Raw genomic sequence first — 14,553 nt, 5'->3', positions numbered from 1 at the left:
GCCGAGGCCAGATCCCCACAGCCGGGAGGAACGGCCTCCAGAAACGAGGTAAGTTAACGCCGTCAAGAAACCGCGCTGGCAGAGTGCACGAAGAACGCACAAGGCGGGAAGTCAGCCCTGCGTTCAATGCAGGAGGCCCCGCCCCGGCCCGGGTGCTGCGGGGCAAGGCTGGCAGGGGGAAGCCTCCGTTGCAGCCTCATGCAGATGTGGGGACAGCTAACGCGGCGGTGCTGCGAATGGCGACCAGGTGGGGTGGGCACCAAGCATGGCTCCTGGCCCAGCCCAATCTCTGACTCTGTGGTACACAAGCTCCAGAGGACTGGGACCCTCCCCATCCTCCAACACCCACCCACACCAGGTGATACTTTCAGCACGGCAGGAAGAGCCCTTGGCTCACCTGGCACCAACAATGGGCTCCCGGGAATCCTTGGAGGTTGCATAGTCCATACCGTAGAAGTTGAGTCCCAGGAGGATTTTGCTTCGCCACTTGGACTTGGGGTCCAGGACCCGGACGCAGGCTCGAACCCAGGACAGGGGTGCGTTAGGGCCAGGCCTGCAGGGCAAGGGGTGAGTGAGTTTCAGCAACAGGGAGGGTCACGCTCCTGAGCCATCGCTGGGGCCTTCCAGCGAGGGATGCCTTCTCCCCAGGCTGCAGCTGCCTCTCCGAAGTTGGGAAGAACAGAAACGATCCATGTTAACGGGCTGTCAGCAAAGCGGGCCCCATGAAGCACCCACATCCAGGGCTAGGCACTCATGTGCCGCTCCCCACCCCAGAGCCACAGGCAGGAGTCTGCATGACATGGGTGGGAAGGGGGTCAGCAGACACGAGGCCTCCCAGGCATCCTTGCTGTAGTGTCCCTGCCTGTGCCTCTGTCACACGGCCCTCCCAGAGCAGTGTGGCTCAGACCAAGGAGGACAGCACAGCATCAGGACTGTGCCTGTGCCCATGCCCACCCCCATGACCCAGCTCCACCCCAGGCAGGGCCCCACCCATGTAACTACCACAGGGCACAGAGCGGGCACAGTGCCACCGGCTTCCCCCTTATGCACAGAGCCACAGACTGTAGCTGTGCCTGCTGCACCCAGGGCCCCCCCAGGTCCACACTCACTGCTGTGCCCAGGAGCCCCCAAGCCCACACTCACTGGTGCGCCGTGGAGTAGTCGTAGGTCATGAGGCTGAAACCATCCAGCACAGGGGCCAGTTGCTCAAACTCCTTGTGCGTGAACATGCCCAGCTGGTCGGTCCTGCAAGACAGGTACAGCCACCTCAGGCTACTCTGTGCCGTCTGAAGCCCCTGCCCAGCTAGGGTGATGGCAAGCTGGCTGTGTGGGCCCTTTTTCCGTAGGGTGGGGGCAGCCTGCAACTGGGTCAGGGCCACAGAGGCTGGGGCCTGGGGAAGACAGGATGATGTGGTCACGTGGGCCCAGAGGCCTCTCTGAGACCAAGTTACAGCCGAAAACAGGGCTGACAGCGGGAAGACCGGGCCAGCGCTACACATGGAGGGGCAAGGTGAGTGGAGAGCAGCCAAGAGGATGGGCCACTGCAGAGAGCGGGGGCCGCTGAGATGGAGCTGACAGATCCAGGCTCCCAGGAGCGTCCCCATCCAGGGTCTGCACCAAAGCCTCTCTGAAAGCAGAGCCAGCTCCTGGGATGCCAGCCCTCAAGAACACTCAGCATCGGCCTGACCCCGCCAGGCTGTCCAAAGCCCTCTCTGGACCTCAGCGGGGAGACGGGAAGGGCAAACACTTGGCTCCCGGGACAGAGCAGGGCTGTGTGGTACAATCCCCAGCACAGAGGAGTGGGCACCAGGGCAGGTGGTTTGTGGCAGGCACTGAGGAGGACGTGGCCCCAGGCCATCTCAGGACGGCAGCCCTTCCCTTGGGGACTCGCCTTCCTGACCTAGATCCACTGGGGACCAGTGTCTCCTGGGCAGCCCTCCCGCCTGGCCCAGGGACAGCTGAGTGCTCGCCGACGGCCGCTCCACACCAGGTCTGTGAGCAGAGGGGAGACGGGAGGGGCACACAAAGGTCAACGCTGAGGGCTGAGGGCCTTCATGGGAGCAGGACACAGGGCGGGGTGCGGCCGGAGGAGTGGCACTCACAGAAGCGAGGTGGGTCCCTGTTAGGCAGTGACCCCTCCTCTGCTCAAGGTCACTGGTCTCCCAAATATGGGCCACGCCAGGGGCCTCGGTGCTGGGGGAGCAGTGCTGGAGCCTCTCTCAGGGACATGAGGGCCAAAGATGCCCCTGCAGATCCCCCGTGGCAGGCCTGAGGAGCCCCTCTCCAGATGTGCAGCTTTATCCCAGCCCCGGCCTTGAGTCTGCCAGCTCCAAGGTCCGGGCCTCCCTCCTCTGCTGGGCACCATGAGACCCAGGCCCCAGAGTCTGCAGGGATGTGGGGCATCATCCATGGTCCCCTCAGCCCCGATCTCTCTTCCTGGAGCCCTGCCTGCCGAGCCTCACTGCTCAGGCACGGTCAGCCTCCCTGGAACCCCGACAAACACCCCCCAGCGCTATGCCCATCACCTCCCGGTGGCCTCCCTCAGTGCCTGGGCCCCTCCCTACAACCAGGAGCCCCTAAGCCTGCAGCCCCAAATCCAGGTGTCCACAGGACCCTTGCCACCCTGCAGCCTCCCGCTGGGCCGAGGCCTCCACCCACGTCCTCTCACCCACACCCAAGGTCATTTCTTTTTTCTTATTTTGAGATGGGGTCTGTGTCACCCAGGCTGGAGTGCAGCAGCACACTCCTGTCTCACTGCAACCTTGAACTTCTGGGCTCAAGCAATCTTCTTGCCTTTTTAATTGATTGAAGAAAGGAAAAATGGCTGGGTGTGATGGCTCATGCCTGTAATCCCAGCATTTTGGGAAGCCGAGGAGGGTAGATCTCTTGAGCCCAGGAGTTGGGAGACCAGCCTGGGCAACACAGTAAGACTCTGTCTCCACAAAAAAAGTAAAAAATTAGCCAGGTATGGTGGTGTATGCCTGCAGTCCCAGCTACCAGGGGGTTGAGGTGGGAGGATGGCTTGAGCCCAGGAGGTGGAGGCAGCAGTGAGCCGTGATGGTGCCACTGCACTGCACTCCAGCCTGGGTGACAGAGCGAGACCATCAGTCAGCCTTGCTGGGGACAGGATGCCATGTCCCCACAAACAGTTATGTTGAAGTCCTAACCACCGACCGGATGGTTTCTGGAGATGGGGTCTCGAGGAGGTGACTAGGGTTAGACAAGGCAGTGATGATGGGACCCACGGTGGAGTTAGAGTCCTTACGAGAAGAGACACCACAGCTCTCTGCCACGTGAGGACGCAGCAAAAAGGAGGCCTGGCTGGAGGGCCAGCTCTCTGTCAGTCCCCACACAGAAACCCTGGCTCACAGCCCCACAGCACTTGGGGGCCTGTGGACTGATGCCAGGCTGTGCTGCGTGGGTCCATCCCAGCCTGGCCGCTCCTGGGCTGCGATCTTCTCTTGCCCAGGCTGGAGTGCAGTGGCATGACCTTGGCTCACTACAGCCTCAAAACCTTCTGAGCTCAAGTGATCCTCCTGCCTCAGCCTCCCGAGTAGCTGGGACTACAGGCACACGCCACCATACCTGGCCGAGACTGACCGGCATGACTCCCTGGTCCTTCAGCTCCTCCTCCGCCAATCTCATGGCAGCCCGCTCAGCACAGTTTCTACTTTGCAGGGGCCTGTCCCACAGACCAACCACCCCTGCCTCTGTGCCTACAATGCCCTCCCAGGCACCATCCCACTTCACACGCTATCAGACACGCAGCCTCCTGCCGTGAGCTGGACTCTGGAGCCTCCCCCACATCCATGGAGCTGCCACGCCCCCACCACCTCATAGCCTTGGCCACAACAGGCATTCCTGGTAGAGCTGGCTTCCCCCACAAGGCTTTGGTAGATGACACCATGTGTCTAGGACCTGAATCCCCCCAGCTACTGAATGTGACACAGAAACCACCCACAAATGCCCCCCAGGGCTCCACCAGAAATGCATCTCCATGACATTCCCAAGCAGGAAGGGACAGTTCTACCAGGATGTGGCTCCACACTGACCCCCAGTGCACCCGACATGTGACATGCATGTGGCACGATCCACATTTCCCTTCAGGGCTCACACAGCTGCCCACAGACCCCACAACTCTGCTACAGCTGGGACCAACCATGGCCACAGGCTGGGAGCGGCCCTCACACTGTCAAGGTGGTAACACAACAGCAAGGACGAGGCAGGCCCCGTCGAGGTGGGAGCAGCTCATGGTGGTCCTCAGCGGGAGAGAGGGGAGGACACCAGGCCTGGGCCCATGGTCCAGCCACCCCCGACCTGGCACTGGCCCTGGGGACCACCTGGGACGGTGGACCTCCTCCTACCCGTGAGGAAGACAGGCTGCGCAGGGGCCGCTGCCAGGACCGCCCCTCCCCAGCCTGTGTCCCTACCCATACCCGCGACAGCCCACAGCGGAGCCATTTGTCTCTGTGCCCCGTGGCACCCGGACAAGAGGGGATTGCCATGGCTGAGTGATGAAGTAACAGCTTGCCACAGATTAGACACAGTGTGACTTCTGACGAACAGGAATTACTGCTCACACTGAAAATACCATGTTCTGAAATCGTTTCTGAGGAACGAAAGCCCAGGGAGGAAGCGAGGGAGGAAAACACGCTCATTGCAGCCAGCTGCCTGCCTCCCGCCTCCGGCCTCCCATGTCCTGGGCGGGCCCCATGCCGGCAGTGGCAAGGAGGGCGAATGCCCACTCAGCCTCGACCGGACCCGGGCCCATACCAACACCAGTGCCCTTCCAGATGGCTGGACGCCCGGGCTGCCCCCGCACCAGCTTCGTGCTGAGACAGGCTGCTGTGCACCCCGGCACCCTGGCACCGTCCAGCGGGCTGCTTCATGCTCTCCTCTCCAAGTCACCCCTCCTTTCCCTCTTTCCAGAAAGAGGGAACAAGCAATCCCAGGCCGGGGCCTGACCAGGTCTCTCCAGCCATGTGGACCCCATGGCTGCCAGAACAGGGGTGGCTGCAGCCTCCGGAACACTGTCCTCCCAGACGCTGAGGGGAGACAGTGAGGCGAGTGGGCCACAGCCTCCTGCCACGTACCCACTGTCCCTCCAGCACAGCACGACTCCCATCTTCTACCTGCCACCCACCTCGGTCCCGATACTGGCCCCACATGGCAGATGCCCTCTCTTCCCTCGGCCGACCACCTGCAGCTCCGGGTAGTATCTGCACAGGTACAGTCGACGCAAAAGGGGTGTTGGCTCCACGTCAACGTGGCCTCAGCCTGTGGTCACCACTCTCTGCCAGCCATTCCACCTGGCCCTGCTGCTGCCACCTGCAGAGCCAGGCCCCACAGCAGCCCCAAGGGAATACCATTCCCCATTCCTAACAGAAACAGTGGCATCACTGACTGGCCTCCCAGCAGCCCCGAGGAAATACCAGTCTCAACCCTACCAGATGCTGGCATCACTGTCCACGCAACGTCCCATGCTCAGGGCGTCTGTCCCCAGCAGCCAGTGCCCACACCTGCTCCTCCCCCCACAGACTGTCCCAAGGGGTCTTAACAGCTCCCCTCCCACTATGCCCACCTGTCAGGGATTTCTCAACCTGCTTCCCATAGCCTTGAGTCGCCTGTCTTCTGTGCCAGCCAGTCCAGTCCCGGGGGCTCCCTCCTCACCCCGTCATGATGGCTGCTCTGTCCATCAGCCTGCAGGACTAGCCCTCTCCCTGAATGGCTGGCCAGCACCCTTTGGGGCCTGATTTCAGGCTGGACTTCTGTCTATCCACACTGCACAGGGTGCTACAGCCCCCCCCGCCCCCAGAGGCCTCAACACACAATGCCGGCACACGGCAGCCCCAGCCCCTGAGGCTGCAGGCAAGGGGCAGGTGGACAGAAGCTGGGGCCTCTGTGCAAATGTGCTGGGGGTCCAGTGAGGGCCTTTCTCTGACTGCCGAGTCGGGCACCATGTACAGTGACGGCCTGCCCTAAACCATGGGGGCTGGAAATGGCCAGAGATGTGGCCCCACCCCACTCAGAGTGGACCACTGCCTACAAAGCCACCAACGGCACCAGCAGGGCCAGGAAGGAAACCAGCCCTTACTGGGTTCCTGAGATCAGCTCCCTGCACCCAAGGGGATCCCAGTAGCTAAGGGTGCCCAGAAAACATGAGGCCAACAGGAGGTAGACCCAGGGGTTCCGCTCCCCACGCAAGGACGCACCACCACATGGACACCTGGGGATAGCTTGCTGGTCCCACTGGCCTGCGGGGTTTACGCTATGGCTCTGCCTATGGGTCTCCTCCGTTGCTCAGACTGTGACCGTGGGAGCAGGGCTGGACGTCAGCACGGCACCCAGTTCCAGGACCAGACCCCCTGGGGTCTATGACAGCTGAGTTAGGGCTGCCTCTGTCTAGTGACAAAGGACACGATGAATTTGCCTTTGGCGACGGGGCCGCCCCTCCTTGCTGCTCGCAGACCTCCCTCCCAGAACCACTGTTCCCCAGACTGCGGCCCTGGAAAGGGAGAGGCTGCGTGTCGGCAGCAAGGCTCTTGTGAGGTGAGTGACAAGCACGATTACATTCTGCAGAAAAAGCATCGGGAGAGGCATTTATGAGGCTCCTCTGCAGCAGGCGGCTCTTCCCTCAGGGTGGGGTAGGGGGAGGATAAACAGATGATAAAACAGTCCTCCTGACCTCTGCAGGGAAGCCAGCTCTCCACCCAGCTGGGTCCCACTTCCCTCGGGATCTCCACCGCAGGCCTCGGCCCCGCCCCCGCCCCCAGTGTGGTCAGAGCGGACCCCAGCCCCAGCACTGCATCCCACCCTACAGTCGCCACCCCAACCAGCGCCCTGCAGAGGGAGCTGGGAGCTGCGAGCTTCGGTTGCTATGGGGTGAGGGGCGGGGGCCTGGCCCAGCTCTGACTGCCTACTTCCTGCCTAGGGCCAGAAGCTCCAGCAGAAGGCAGGCCCCATGGCCATCTGCCCCAGCCTCAGAAACTACCCTGGGCTCCTGAGCTGGTCCCCACCAACAGCTGCTCCTGTAGCTCCCCTAAGCACAGAGGGCAACCCAGGAGCCGCCAGGCCCAAAGGCTCTGGATAAGGAGGAGCTGCCACCCTGAGGAACTTCTCCCAGCCCCAGGCCTGCAAAGTCCTCCCAACCACTCCCTGCCTGCCCCCTTCAAACCCTGGAAACACAGATCGGACGTAAGTGTCAGATATAAGAGTCTCACATCAGAAAAGGCTGGGTACGGTGGCTTGGGAGGATCACTTAAGACCAGGAGTTCAAGACCAGCTTGGCCAACATGGCAAAACCTTATTTCTACAAAAACATACAAAACTTAGCTAGGTATGGTGGGACACACCTGTGGTCCCACCTACTCAGGAGGCTGAGGTGGGAGGATCACTTGAGCCTGGGAGGCGGAGGTTACAGTGAGCCGAGATCATGCCACTACACTCCAGCCTGGGTGACAGATTTGGACCCTGTCTCAAAAAAAAAATTTAAAAAAAGGAAAAGAAAAAAAAAAGGCCAGGCATGGTGGCTCATTCCTGTAACTCCAGCACTTTAGGAGGCAGAAGCTTGTGGATCACCTAAGGTCAGGAGTTTGAAAACAGACTGAGCAACATGGTAAAACCCCATCTCTACTAAAATTACACAAATTAGGTGGATGTGGTAGCATGTGCCTGTGGTCCCAGTTACTTGGGACGCGGAGGTGGGAGGATCACTTGAGCCTGGGAGTTGGAGGTTGCAGTGAGATGAAATTGCACCACTGCACTCCAGCCTGGGCAACACAGCGAGACTCCATCTTAAAAAAAAAGAAAAGGAAAAAAGATGTAGAGTAGGGGATGACGCAGGCCCTGATCCCGGAACACAGGTGAGACCCCAGCGCTGAACCTGGGCCTGTTCTTGCTGGGGAGGGTGACGCTGCTGGGCTGTGGAAGCAGAAACACTGAGGCAGAGCCAGGCCGTCCCCCCAGCACCACCCACAGGTCAGCGCAGCGGACACGTAAGGGAGGTGGAGGGCCAGGCCACAGAGCAGTGGCCGCAGATGGGAGCGGCTCCCCAGGGCTTGGTCACAGGCAGAGCGAGTCCCGTCTGCACAGTGCTGGGTACGTGTGAAGGCTGAGGACAGGCACAAAGCAGCCCGGAGGCTCAGCCCTCAGCACCACTTCCGCTTTCCACTCTCCAGGGCCTTCCATCGAGGGGACGGTCAGAGCCCACCAGGAACGAGGAGCTGTATGATGCTGGCAGCCAGAAGGGTCTGAGCACAGCCGGCCCTGCTTCAGGGGAGGAAGCTGCCCACGATGGTGGGGCCGGCGGCAGGGGCCTGAAACCTGGCCTGCAGGACACACTGCCGTCTGCCCCGGCACAGCCTGGCCCAGCTGCAGCCCACACTCATCAGCACGGAGCCCTGGAAAGCTTGGAGAGAAAAGGCGGTCGACCGTGCAAAGGGCCCTCAGCTGCCTCCAGGCTGTGAAGGAGGCCAGCAAGCTGCCTTTCAGCCCGGCAGGTGGCCAGGGCTGTGCTACCCTGAGGGTGTGGCCGGCCTCTGCTGGGACAGGCATCTGCAGGGTGGCAGGCACCGCTGAGTGTGGGTAACCCCCCATATAGGCACCGAGGAATGAGAGCTAAACAGAACCCTTGCACAGTTAGGGCTTGAGGATTATCTCACTTTATAGTGTCACGGCCTCAGCCGCAACTGCTGGTGTGGCCATACACAACTGCATTCAAACAGCTCCCTTTGTTGAACATTGGCAAAAGAATTCCACTGCTCTCTGCAAGTCCCAGTCTCAGATTGATCAACAACTAGCAAATCAAATTACTGACCTTCGCCAAAGTGTCATTTGGCTGGGTGACAGGGTTTTAAATCCTGAGCATCGTGCTCAGTTACAATGTGACTGGAACACCTCTGATTTCTGTATCACTCCTTTCGATGATAATTCTACACTTCACCCCTGGGACACTATACGACGCCATCTGTTATCCTGGGATGATAACCTCACCTTGGACATTCACCGCCTGAAGCAACCCATTTTTGAGGCCTCTCAGGCACATCTAACTACAGTCCCAGGTTCAGAAACCTTTGAAGGAGTGGCACAAGGCCTCTCTGACCTCAGTCCAATCAAGTGGTTTAGAAAATGGTCTGTTCCTTTAGGTGGTTTCTCCTTGTTTGTCAACTTTGTGATTGTTGCTTGCATTTGTACCTTCTTAATTACATGCTTCTGTATTCAGAAACTTCATAAACATAACAGGCAACAACTTCAGGCCATGGCGGCCATAACCACACTTGTAAAACAAAAGAAAGGGGGAAATGTGGGTAACCCCCCACATAGGCACCGAGGAATGAGAGCTAAGCAGAGCCCTGGCACAGTTAGGGCTTGAGGAATATCTCACTTTATGGTGTTACTACTCAGCTATTTCCTTCTATATATCCTTTACATAATCATGTATTAGTTTACAGAATTAGGGCTTGAAGAATCCCTTCATCTAATCCTCTCTATATAATCATATGATAGTTGATAGTATGAGCGCCTAAAGAATATCTCCCTACATATATACCTCTAATTATATCTTAGTTCATGATTGGAGGAATGTCTAGAGTGGACACAGTACAGAGCATGAATTAAGGAATAAGCAGCTTATAATCGGAGGAATGCCCAGAGCAGACACAGTGCAGAGCATGGTTTAAGGGAAGACAGTTATACCAGGATAAGAATCCACGGCCCAGGCGGCAGCGTTCAGTGTCGTAAAGATACCCGCTGTGTGGCAGGCTTGGGGCGAGAGCCGCTCCTCCTGATAAAGGAGCTGTAGGACCCTGCTCCAGTTCTTGTGGAAGGCTGCCCTCAGACCGGCAGTCCACCCTGGGGACTGTGAACCTCATCAGCTCTTGCTACTGTGCTGCTCGAAAAGCATCTTCCCATAGAACCCACTGGAAGCTGCCAGAAGGTGGCGGTAACCTGACAGCTCTGTCACTGCCATGTGACTTAAAGCATCCTCCCATAAATCTTCTTAGTAGTTTCCCATAGACAGAAGTATCGCACACGGCACCCTCTTCACTGTGCACGGCCCACCTCCTGGCCTAGGTGACCTAATGGGGGTGGACCCTATGCTTTATTGCTCACGACCCCATCACTATCCTTAAAGATGACTTCACTCACTGCCCTGCCCCCTAACCTATACACAATAAATACCCACGCTTCTGGACGTTCGGGGGCTCGAGAGCCTGGCCTCGCCAGCCGCTCACCAGTCTTGCCTCGCCAGGCGCCTAGCCGGCCAGCCTCGCCTGACTCCGCTCATGGGTGGCGTGGCCCCTCGGGCCCAGCTGCGTTTTCTTTGTACTTCTGTGTCCTGTCTCTTTATTTCTTAGATCCTGCGCCTCAGCACAGCATAAGGTTCACCCCACGACCCTGTGGGGCCCTCCGCCCTACAGGTGAGCACATACTGGCTCTTCCGTGAGTCCCTTTAGCCATCCCCAGGTTTAGGGGCGCATCCAAGCACACATGGCGCGGGGCCCGCAGTCACCTCTGCCTCTGGAGGAAGAGAAGGCGGCAGAGGTGAGGAGGGCTGGCCGCTTCCTTCCGGAGAGGCAGGCCGGGAAGCCCAGTGTCTGCCTGGGGGGCTGCTCCTCAGCAGCTGGTGGATCCTGGGCAGAGCCCCCTGGGGTGTCCCCAGCCAAGCTAGCCCCCAACTCAGCCTGCTTGTATCCACTAGGCCCCCAGCTCTGCCCCTGGAACACCCATGCTGACTTGGAACCTTCTCTGTGCCTGGCACAGGGGAGACGCTCCTGGCTCAACCTCACACAACTGGGCAGGGCCTCACCCCAGTGGGTGGCCCCTGGACCGTGGCAGCTGTGGCTGTCCCTGCCTCAGCCTAATCTCCCTCGGATGCAGGGGGGTACACTTGGCTTCAATGACCAAACATCTCAGAGCTCCAGGGTCCCTCTGGGAGTTTGTTTCCACTCAAGGGCCTTTTAGCAGTCTTGATATGTCCAGGGCGGAGGGCATCTCCAACCACTGACAGGCAGGAAGGCACGAGGCCGGCTGCGAAGAGCCTGTCCCCTCTGCGGCACCCCCGTGTGTGCGGCAGCTGAAGTCTGTATGCAGATGGGTTTGGGTGTGAGCAGGAGCCGCTGGGCCCCTGGCTGACATCCTGCACGGGCTACCCCCAACCCCAGAGCCCTCCACAGCCACCTCGACACCTCAAGAGCGGCACTTACCCGGGGGTGATGGCGGGCGGAATGACCAGAATGGCCAGCAGCCGGGCCTGGTGCAGTGCCTCAGCCAGGTGGGTGAGCATGTGGACGAGGCCCCTGCAACAGCAGAGAGGCAGAGTCAGCAGCGCCAGCACCTCCCGGGGTCCCGACACCCACTGCCTCCAGGAGGGGTGGGCCCGTCCTCAGACGGACACCCTGCAGCAGGGCAGGGGAGTCCCTCTGTGGGAACTTCCTGCCGGTCTCTGGATGCAGCCCCAACACCACTGCTCATGCCCCACTGGGTCCACCCAGAGCACTTCCTCACACTCTGCGGTCCCCCAGAGTGGGGGCCTGTGCAGCACCCCAGGGACCCTCAGAAAGAGGGGCTCAAAAAACCAGAGACAGCCCCATGTGTCCACATCACACTTCAGACATCTAAAGACATAGCAGTTTAAAAAAAAAAAAAAAAAAAAAGGCTGCCGGGCGCAGTGGCTGAAGCCTGTAATCCCAGCACTTTGGGAGGCCGAGGCGGGTGGATCACGAGGTCAAGAGATCGAGACCACCCCGGTCAACATGGTGAAACCCCGTCTCTACTAAAAATACAAAACATTAGCTGGGCATGGTGGCGCGTGCCTGTAATCCCAGCTACTCAGGAGGCTGAGGCAGGAGAATTGCCTGAACCCAGGAGGCGGAGGTTGCGGTGAGCCGAGATCGCGCCGAGCCGAGATCGCGCCATTGCACTCCAGCCTGGGTAACAAGGGCGAAACTCTGTCTCAAAAAAAAAAAAAAAAGAAAAAAAAAAAAGCCAGGCCTGATAGCTCACACCTGTAATCCCAACACTTTGGGAGGCCGCAGGTGGTTCACCTGAGGTCAGGAGTTCAACACCAGCCTGACCAATGTGGAGAAACCCCGTCTCTACTAAAAATACGAAAAGTAGCCGCGTGCCTGTAATACCAGCTACTCAGGAGGCTGAGGCAGGAGAATCGCTTGAATCCAGGAGGTGGAGGTTACAGTGAGCCAAGATCGTGCCACTGCACTCTAGCCTGGCCAACAGAGCATGACTCCATCTCAAAACAAAACAAAAAACAGCAGGTAAGGAAATGCCCCCAGCAGGCCCAGGACACTGACCCCAGGGCGGCCACAGGACACTCCAAGGGCCACGCCTACCTGGTGTGGCTCAGGGAAGGAGAGGGCAGGGCACTGGGCAGGGAGCCAGACTGAGCAGCAGGGAGACCTCCTCTGTCCCCTGGAGGTGGAGGCAGGGGCATCTCAGAGCAGGCTGGCAGTGTTCCCCAAAGGACGACACTAGCCTCCCTCCTAGCATGGCCTGGGAGCAGCCGTCAGGACCCCAAGCCTGTCGTGTGCACACGCTGGTACCCGTGAGCCTGCCCTGCAGGTGGCCTCTTTGCAGAAACTGCCCTGGAGCACACACTGCTGCAAAGTTGGGTTCAGGGTGACGTGTCCACGCTGGGGGAGACTCTCACTCCCACCGCAGGTCCCTGGGAGCAGCCCTATCTGGCGAGGAGGCAGGAGGCCCGAGGCCAGGGCAAAAGCTGGCCCCTGCTGGCTCCAGGTCCGGCCTCGCTCCAGCACAAGGCTCTGCCGGGCTCAGTGAGAACTGGGTTGGGCCATGACGGGCTGCTGCTTCCTCGGCCAGTACCCTGAGGCCCCCATGTTCCTGATGGTGCCAGGACCAGGGCCTGGCACGTGCAACTGCTGCATGGTGGCGGCTCCTGTTTCCCTGACATGGCCCAAATGGGACTGTCATTTTCCAAGCTAAGCCCCCGTCAATTCCTCGTAACTCTGGCCCAGATGATCTGGTGTTAGCTCTGCCGGCTGCAATGCTGGCACAGCCCTCAGTGGGGAGTAGTCCTGGGACACCTGGTCCTCATGCCTCTGCAGTCCCAGTGTCCACAACTCCGGGGGTGCCAGAGGCTGTCACGCACTGCACATCACTTAGAGGTGGTGGTCAAGGAGCATACTGTCCCCGCCCCTGAAACACCAGAGCCAGGTGAGCAGAGCAGGCCACGCCCAGATGCCTGGGTAAGCTGAGCCTGCCTGGGGGGACTCCGGCCTGGCTCCTGCCTCGGCGTCCATGCTATCTGCAAGTACTCACAGCGCCCCAGGACAGTGCCGGGATGGCTTTCCTCTGGGCCACACCAGATCTGAGGGCCAAAAGGTGCCCCCAGCCACTCTGTGAGGGGCCCAGGGAGCCTGAGTGTCTTCCCACAGGAGGGCTCACAGCGTGGCCCAGAGCTAGCCTTCAGGGAGGACACGTCTGAATCAGATCTACCCAGCACCCCAGGAGACAATATGGGCCCAGAAGCAGTGTGGGCCGCAGCTGCCGTGGGTGCCAGCATCACCCAGAGTGCTCCTCTCAATAGCCCCCTCATCTCACCAGCTGCTGGCACCGCACCGGTGGCTCCAAGTGTCCTTATCATAGCCCTCTGGGCATGGGGACAACCGTAAGGGGCCAACCCAGAGCTGAAGAGGGACCAGACGCAGCAACATCCCTGCTCAGGGCACTGCCTACAAACCCGCAGGAAAACCCGCCCCAAGCCCGTGTCCGGGGCCCAGCACAAGGGAACAGCCTTGGGCCCGGCACGCTGGGGGCTGAGATCCAAGTGGCGGTTGGGGTAGGACTGTGCTGAGGCAGCTCCCAGGCAGCAGAATGCCCAGAGGAATCTGCCAAGCTGCTCTGAGGACCCTGGACGCCGCCTGCCTCTGCCCCTGGCAGCTTGACACCTTCTTGCAGGAGCCTGGAGGCAAGGAGCCCCAGGCTGCTCCCACCCGACCTTCCCTGCCACAGCCTCTCCTGCTCAGCAACCCCCCCCCCCCCCCCCCGCCTCCTGCCCTCCCACCCTGACGTTAATGACCTGTCAGGAGCCCAGACACAACAAGGCAGTCTCACACCCCCAGCCTCCACCCCAGACACAAGGCTGCGTCTCCTGAGGAGCAGTCCTCTGGTCCCGTCTCTCAGTCTACCTAATGCTCTGAAACAAATGAGTTACAGCAAATCTCTGATTAATAGACCCATTCTCCCAGGATTACTGAAAAGGCTAGAGACTGGCAGAATCCGTCTCCGGCTCTGAGACACCCCTCCCCTCAGAAGAGTACACCCAGGCAGGGCCTGCTGCCCATGGCTCAGCATGGAACCCCTAAGGCTGGGCCTGGGATTGTTCCTCAGCCAAGAGCACAGGGAGTGTGCTCTTGTATTTTATTTTCTGATCCTCTGGCAAAGTTGGAACCCCAGGGGCTGTACAGCCTGGGGACATCCTCACCCCCACTAAAGCGCCCCTCCCAGCCGCCTTCCACATAGTTCCTGGTCCTCCTGCTGCCGCCAGGCCTCCCAGGAGGGAAACAGACAGAGCAG

At 59.9% G+C, this 14,553-nt stretch overlaps 1 protein-coding gene across 1 annotated transcript in view; it reads right to left on the bottom strand.

Annotated features, from left to right (window-relative positions):
• The window catches only part of CHID1 (chitinase domain containing 1), a 38,909-nt gene that overhangs the window by 8,428 nt on the left and 15,928 nt on the right, over nt 1-14,553 (bottom strand). The window contains exons 8-10 of the mRNA XM_039471304.2: nt 11,205-11,297; nt 1,144-1,245; nt 398-553 (exon numbers count right to left, since the gene is read on the bottom strand). Coding sequence (XP_039327238.1) covers nt 398-553; nt 1,144-1,245; nt 11,205-11,297 — 351 coding nt within the window. The remainder of the gene's footprint in view (nt 1-397; nt 554-1,143; nt 1,246-11,204; nt 11,298-14,553) is intronic.

Source organism: Saimiri boliviensis, chromosome 6 (assembly GCF_048565385.1).
Source record: "Saimiri boliviensis isolate mSaiBol1 chromosome 6, mSaiBol1.pri, whole genome shotgun sequence".
NCBI classification, from domain to species: Eukaryota; Metazoa; Chordata; class Mammalia; order Primates; family Cebidae; genus Saimiri; species Saimiri boliviensis.
This window is presented reverse-complemented; position numbering and strand designations above follow the sequence as displayed.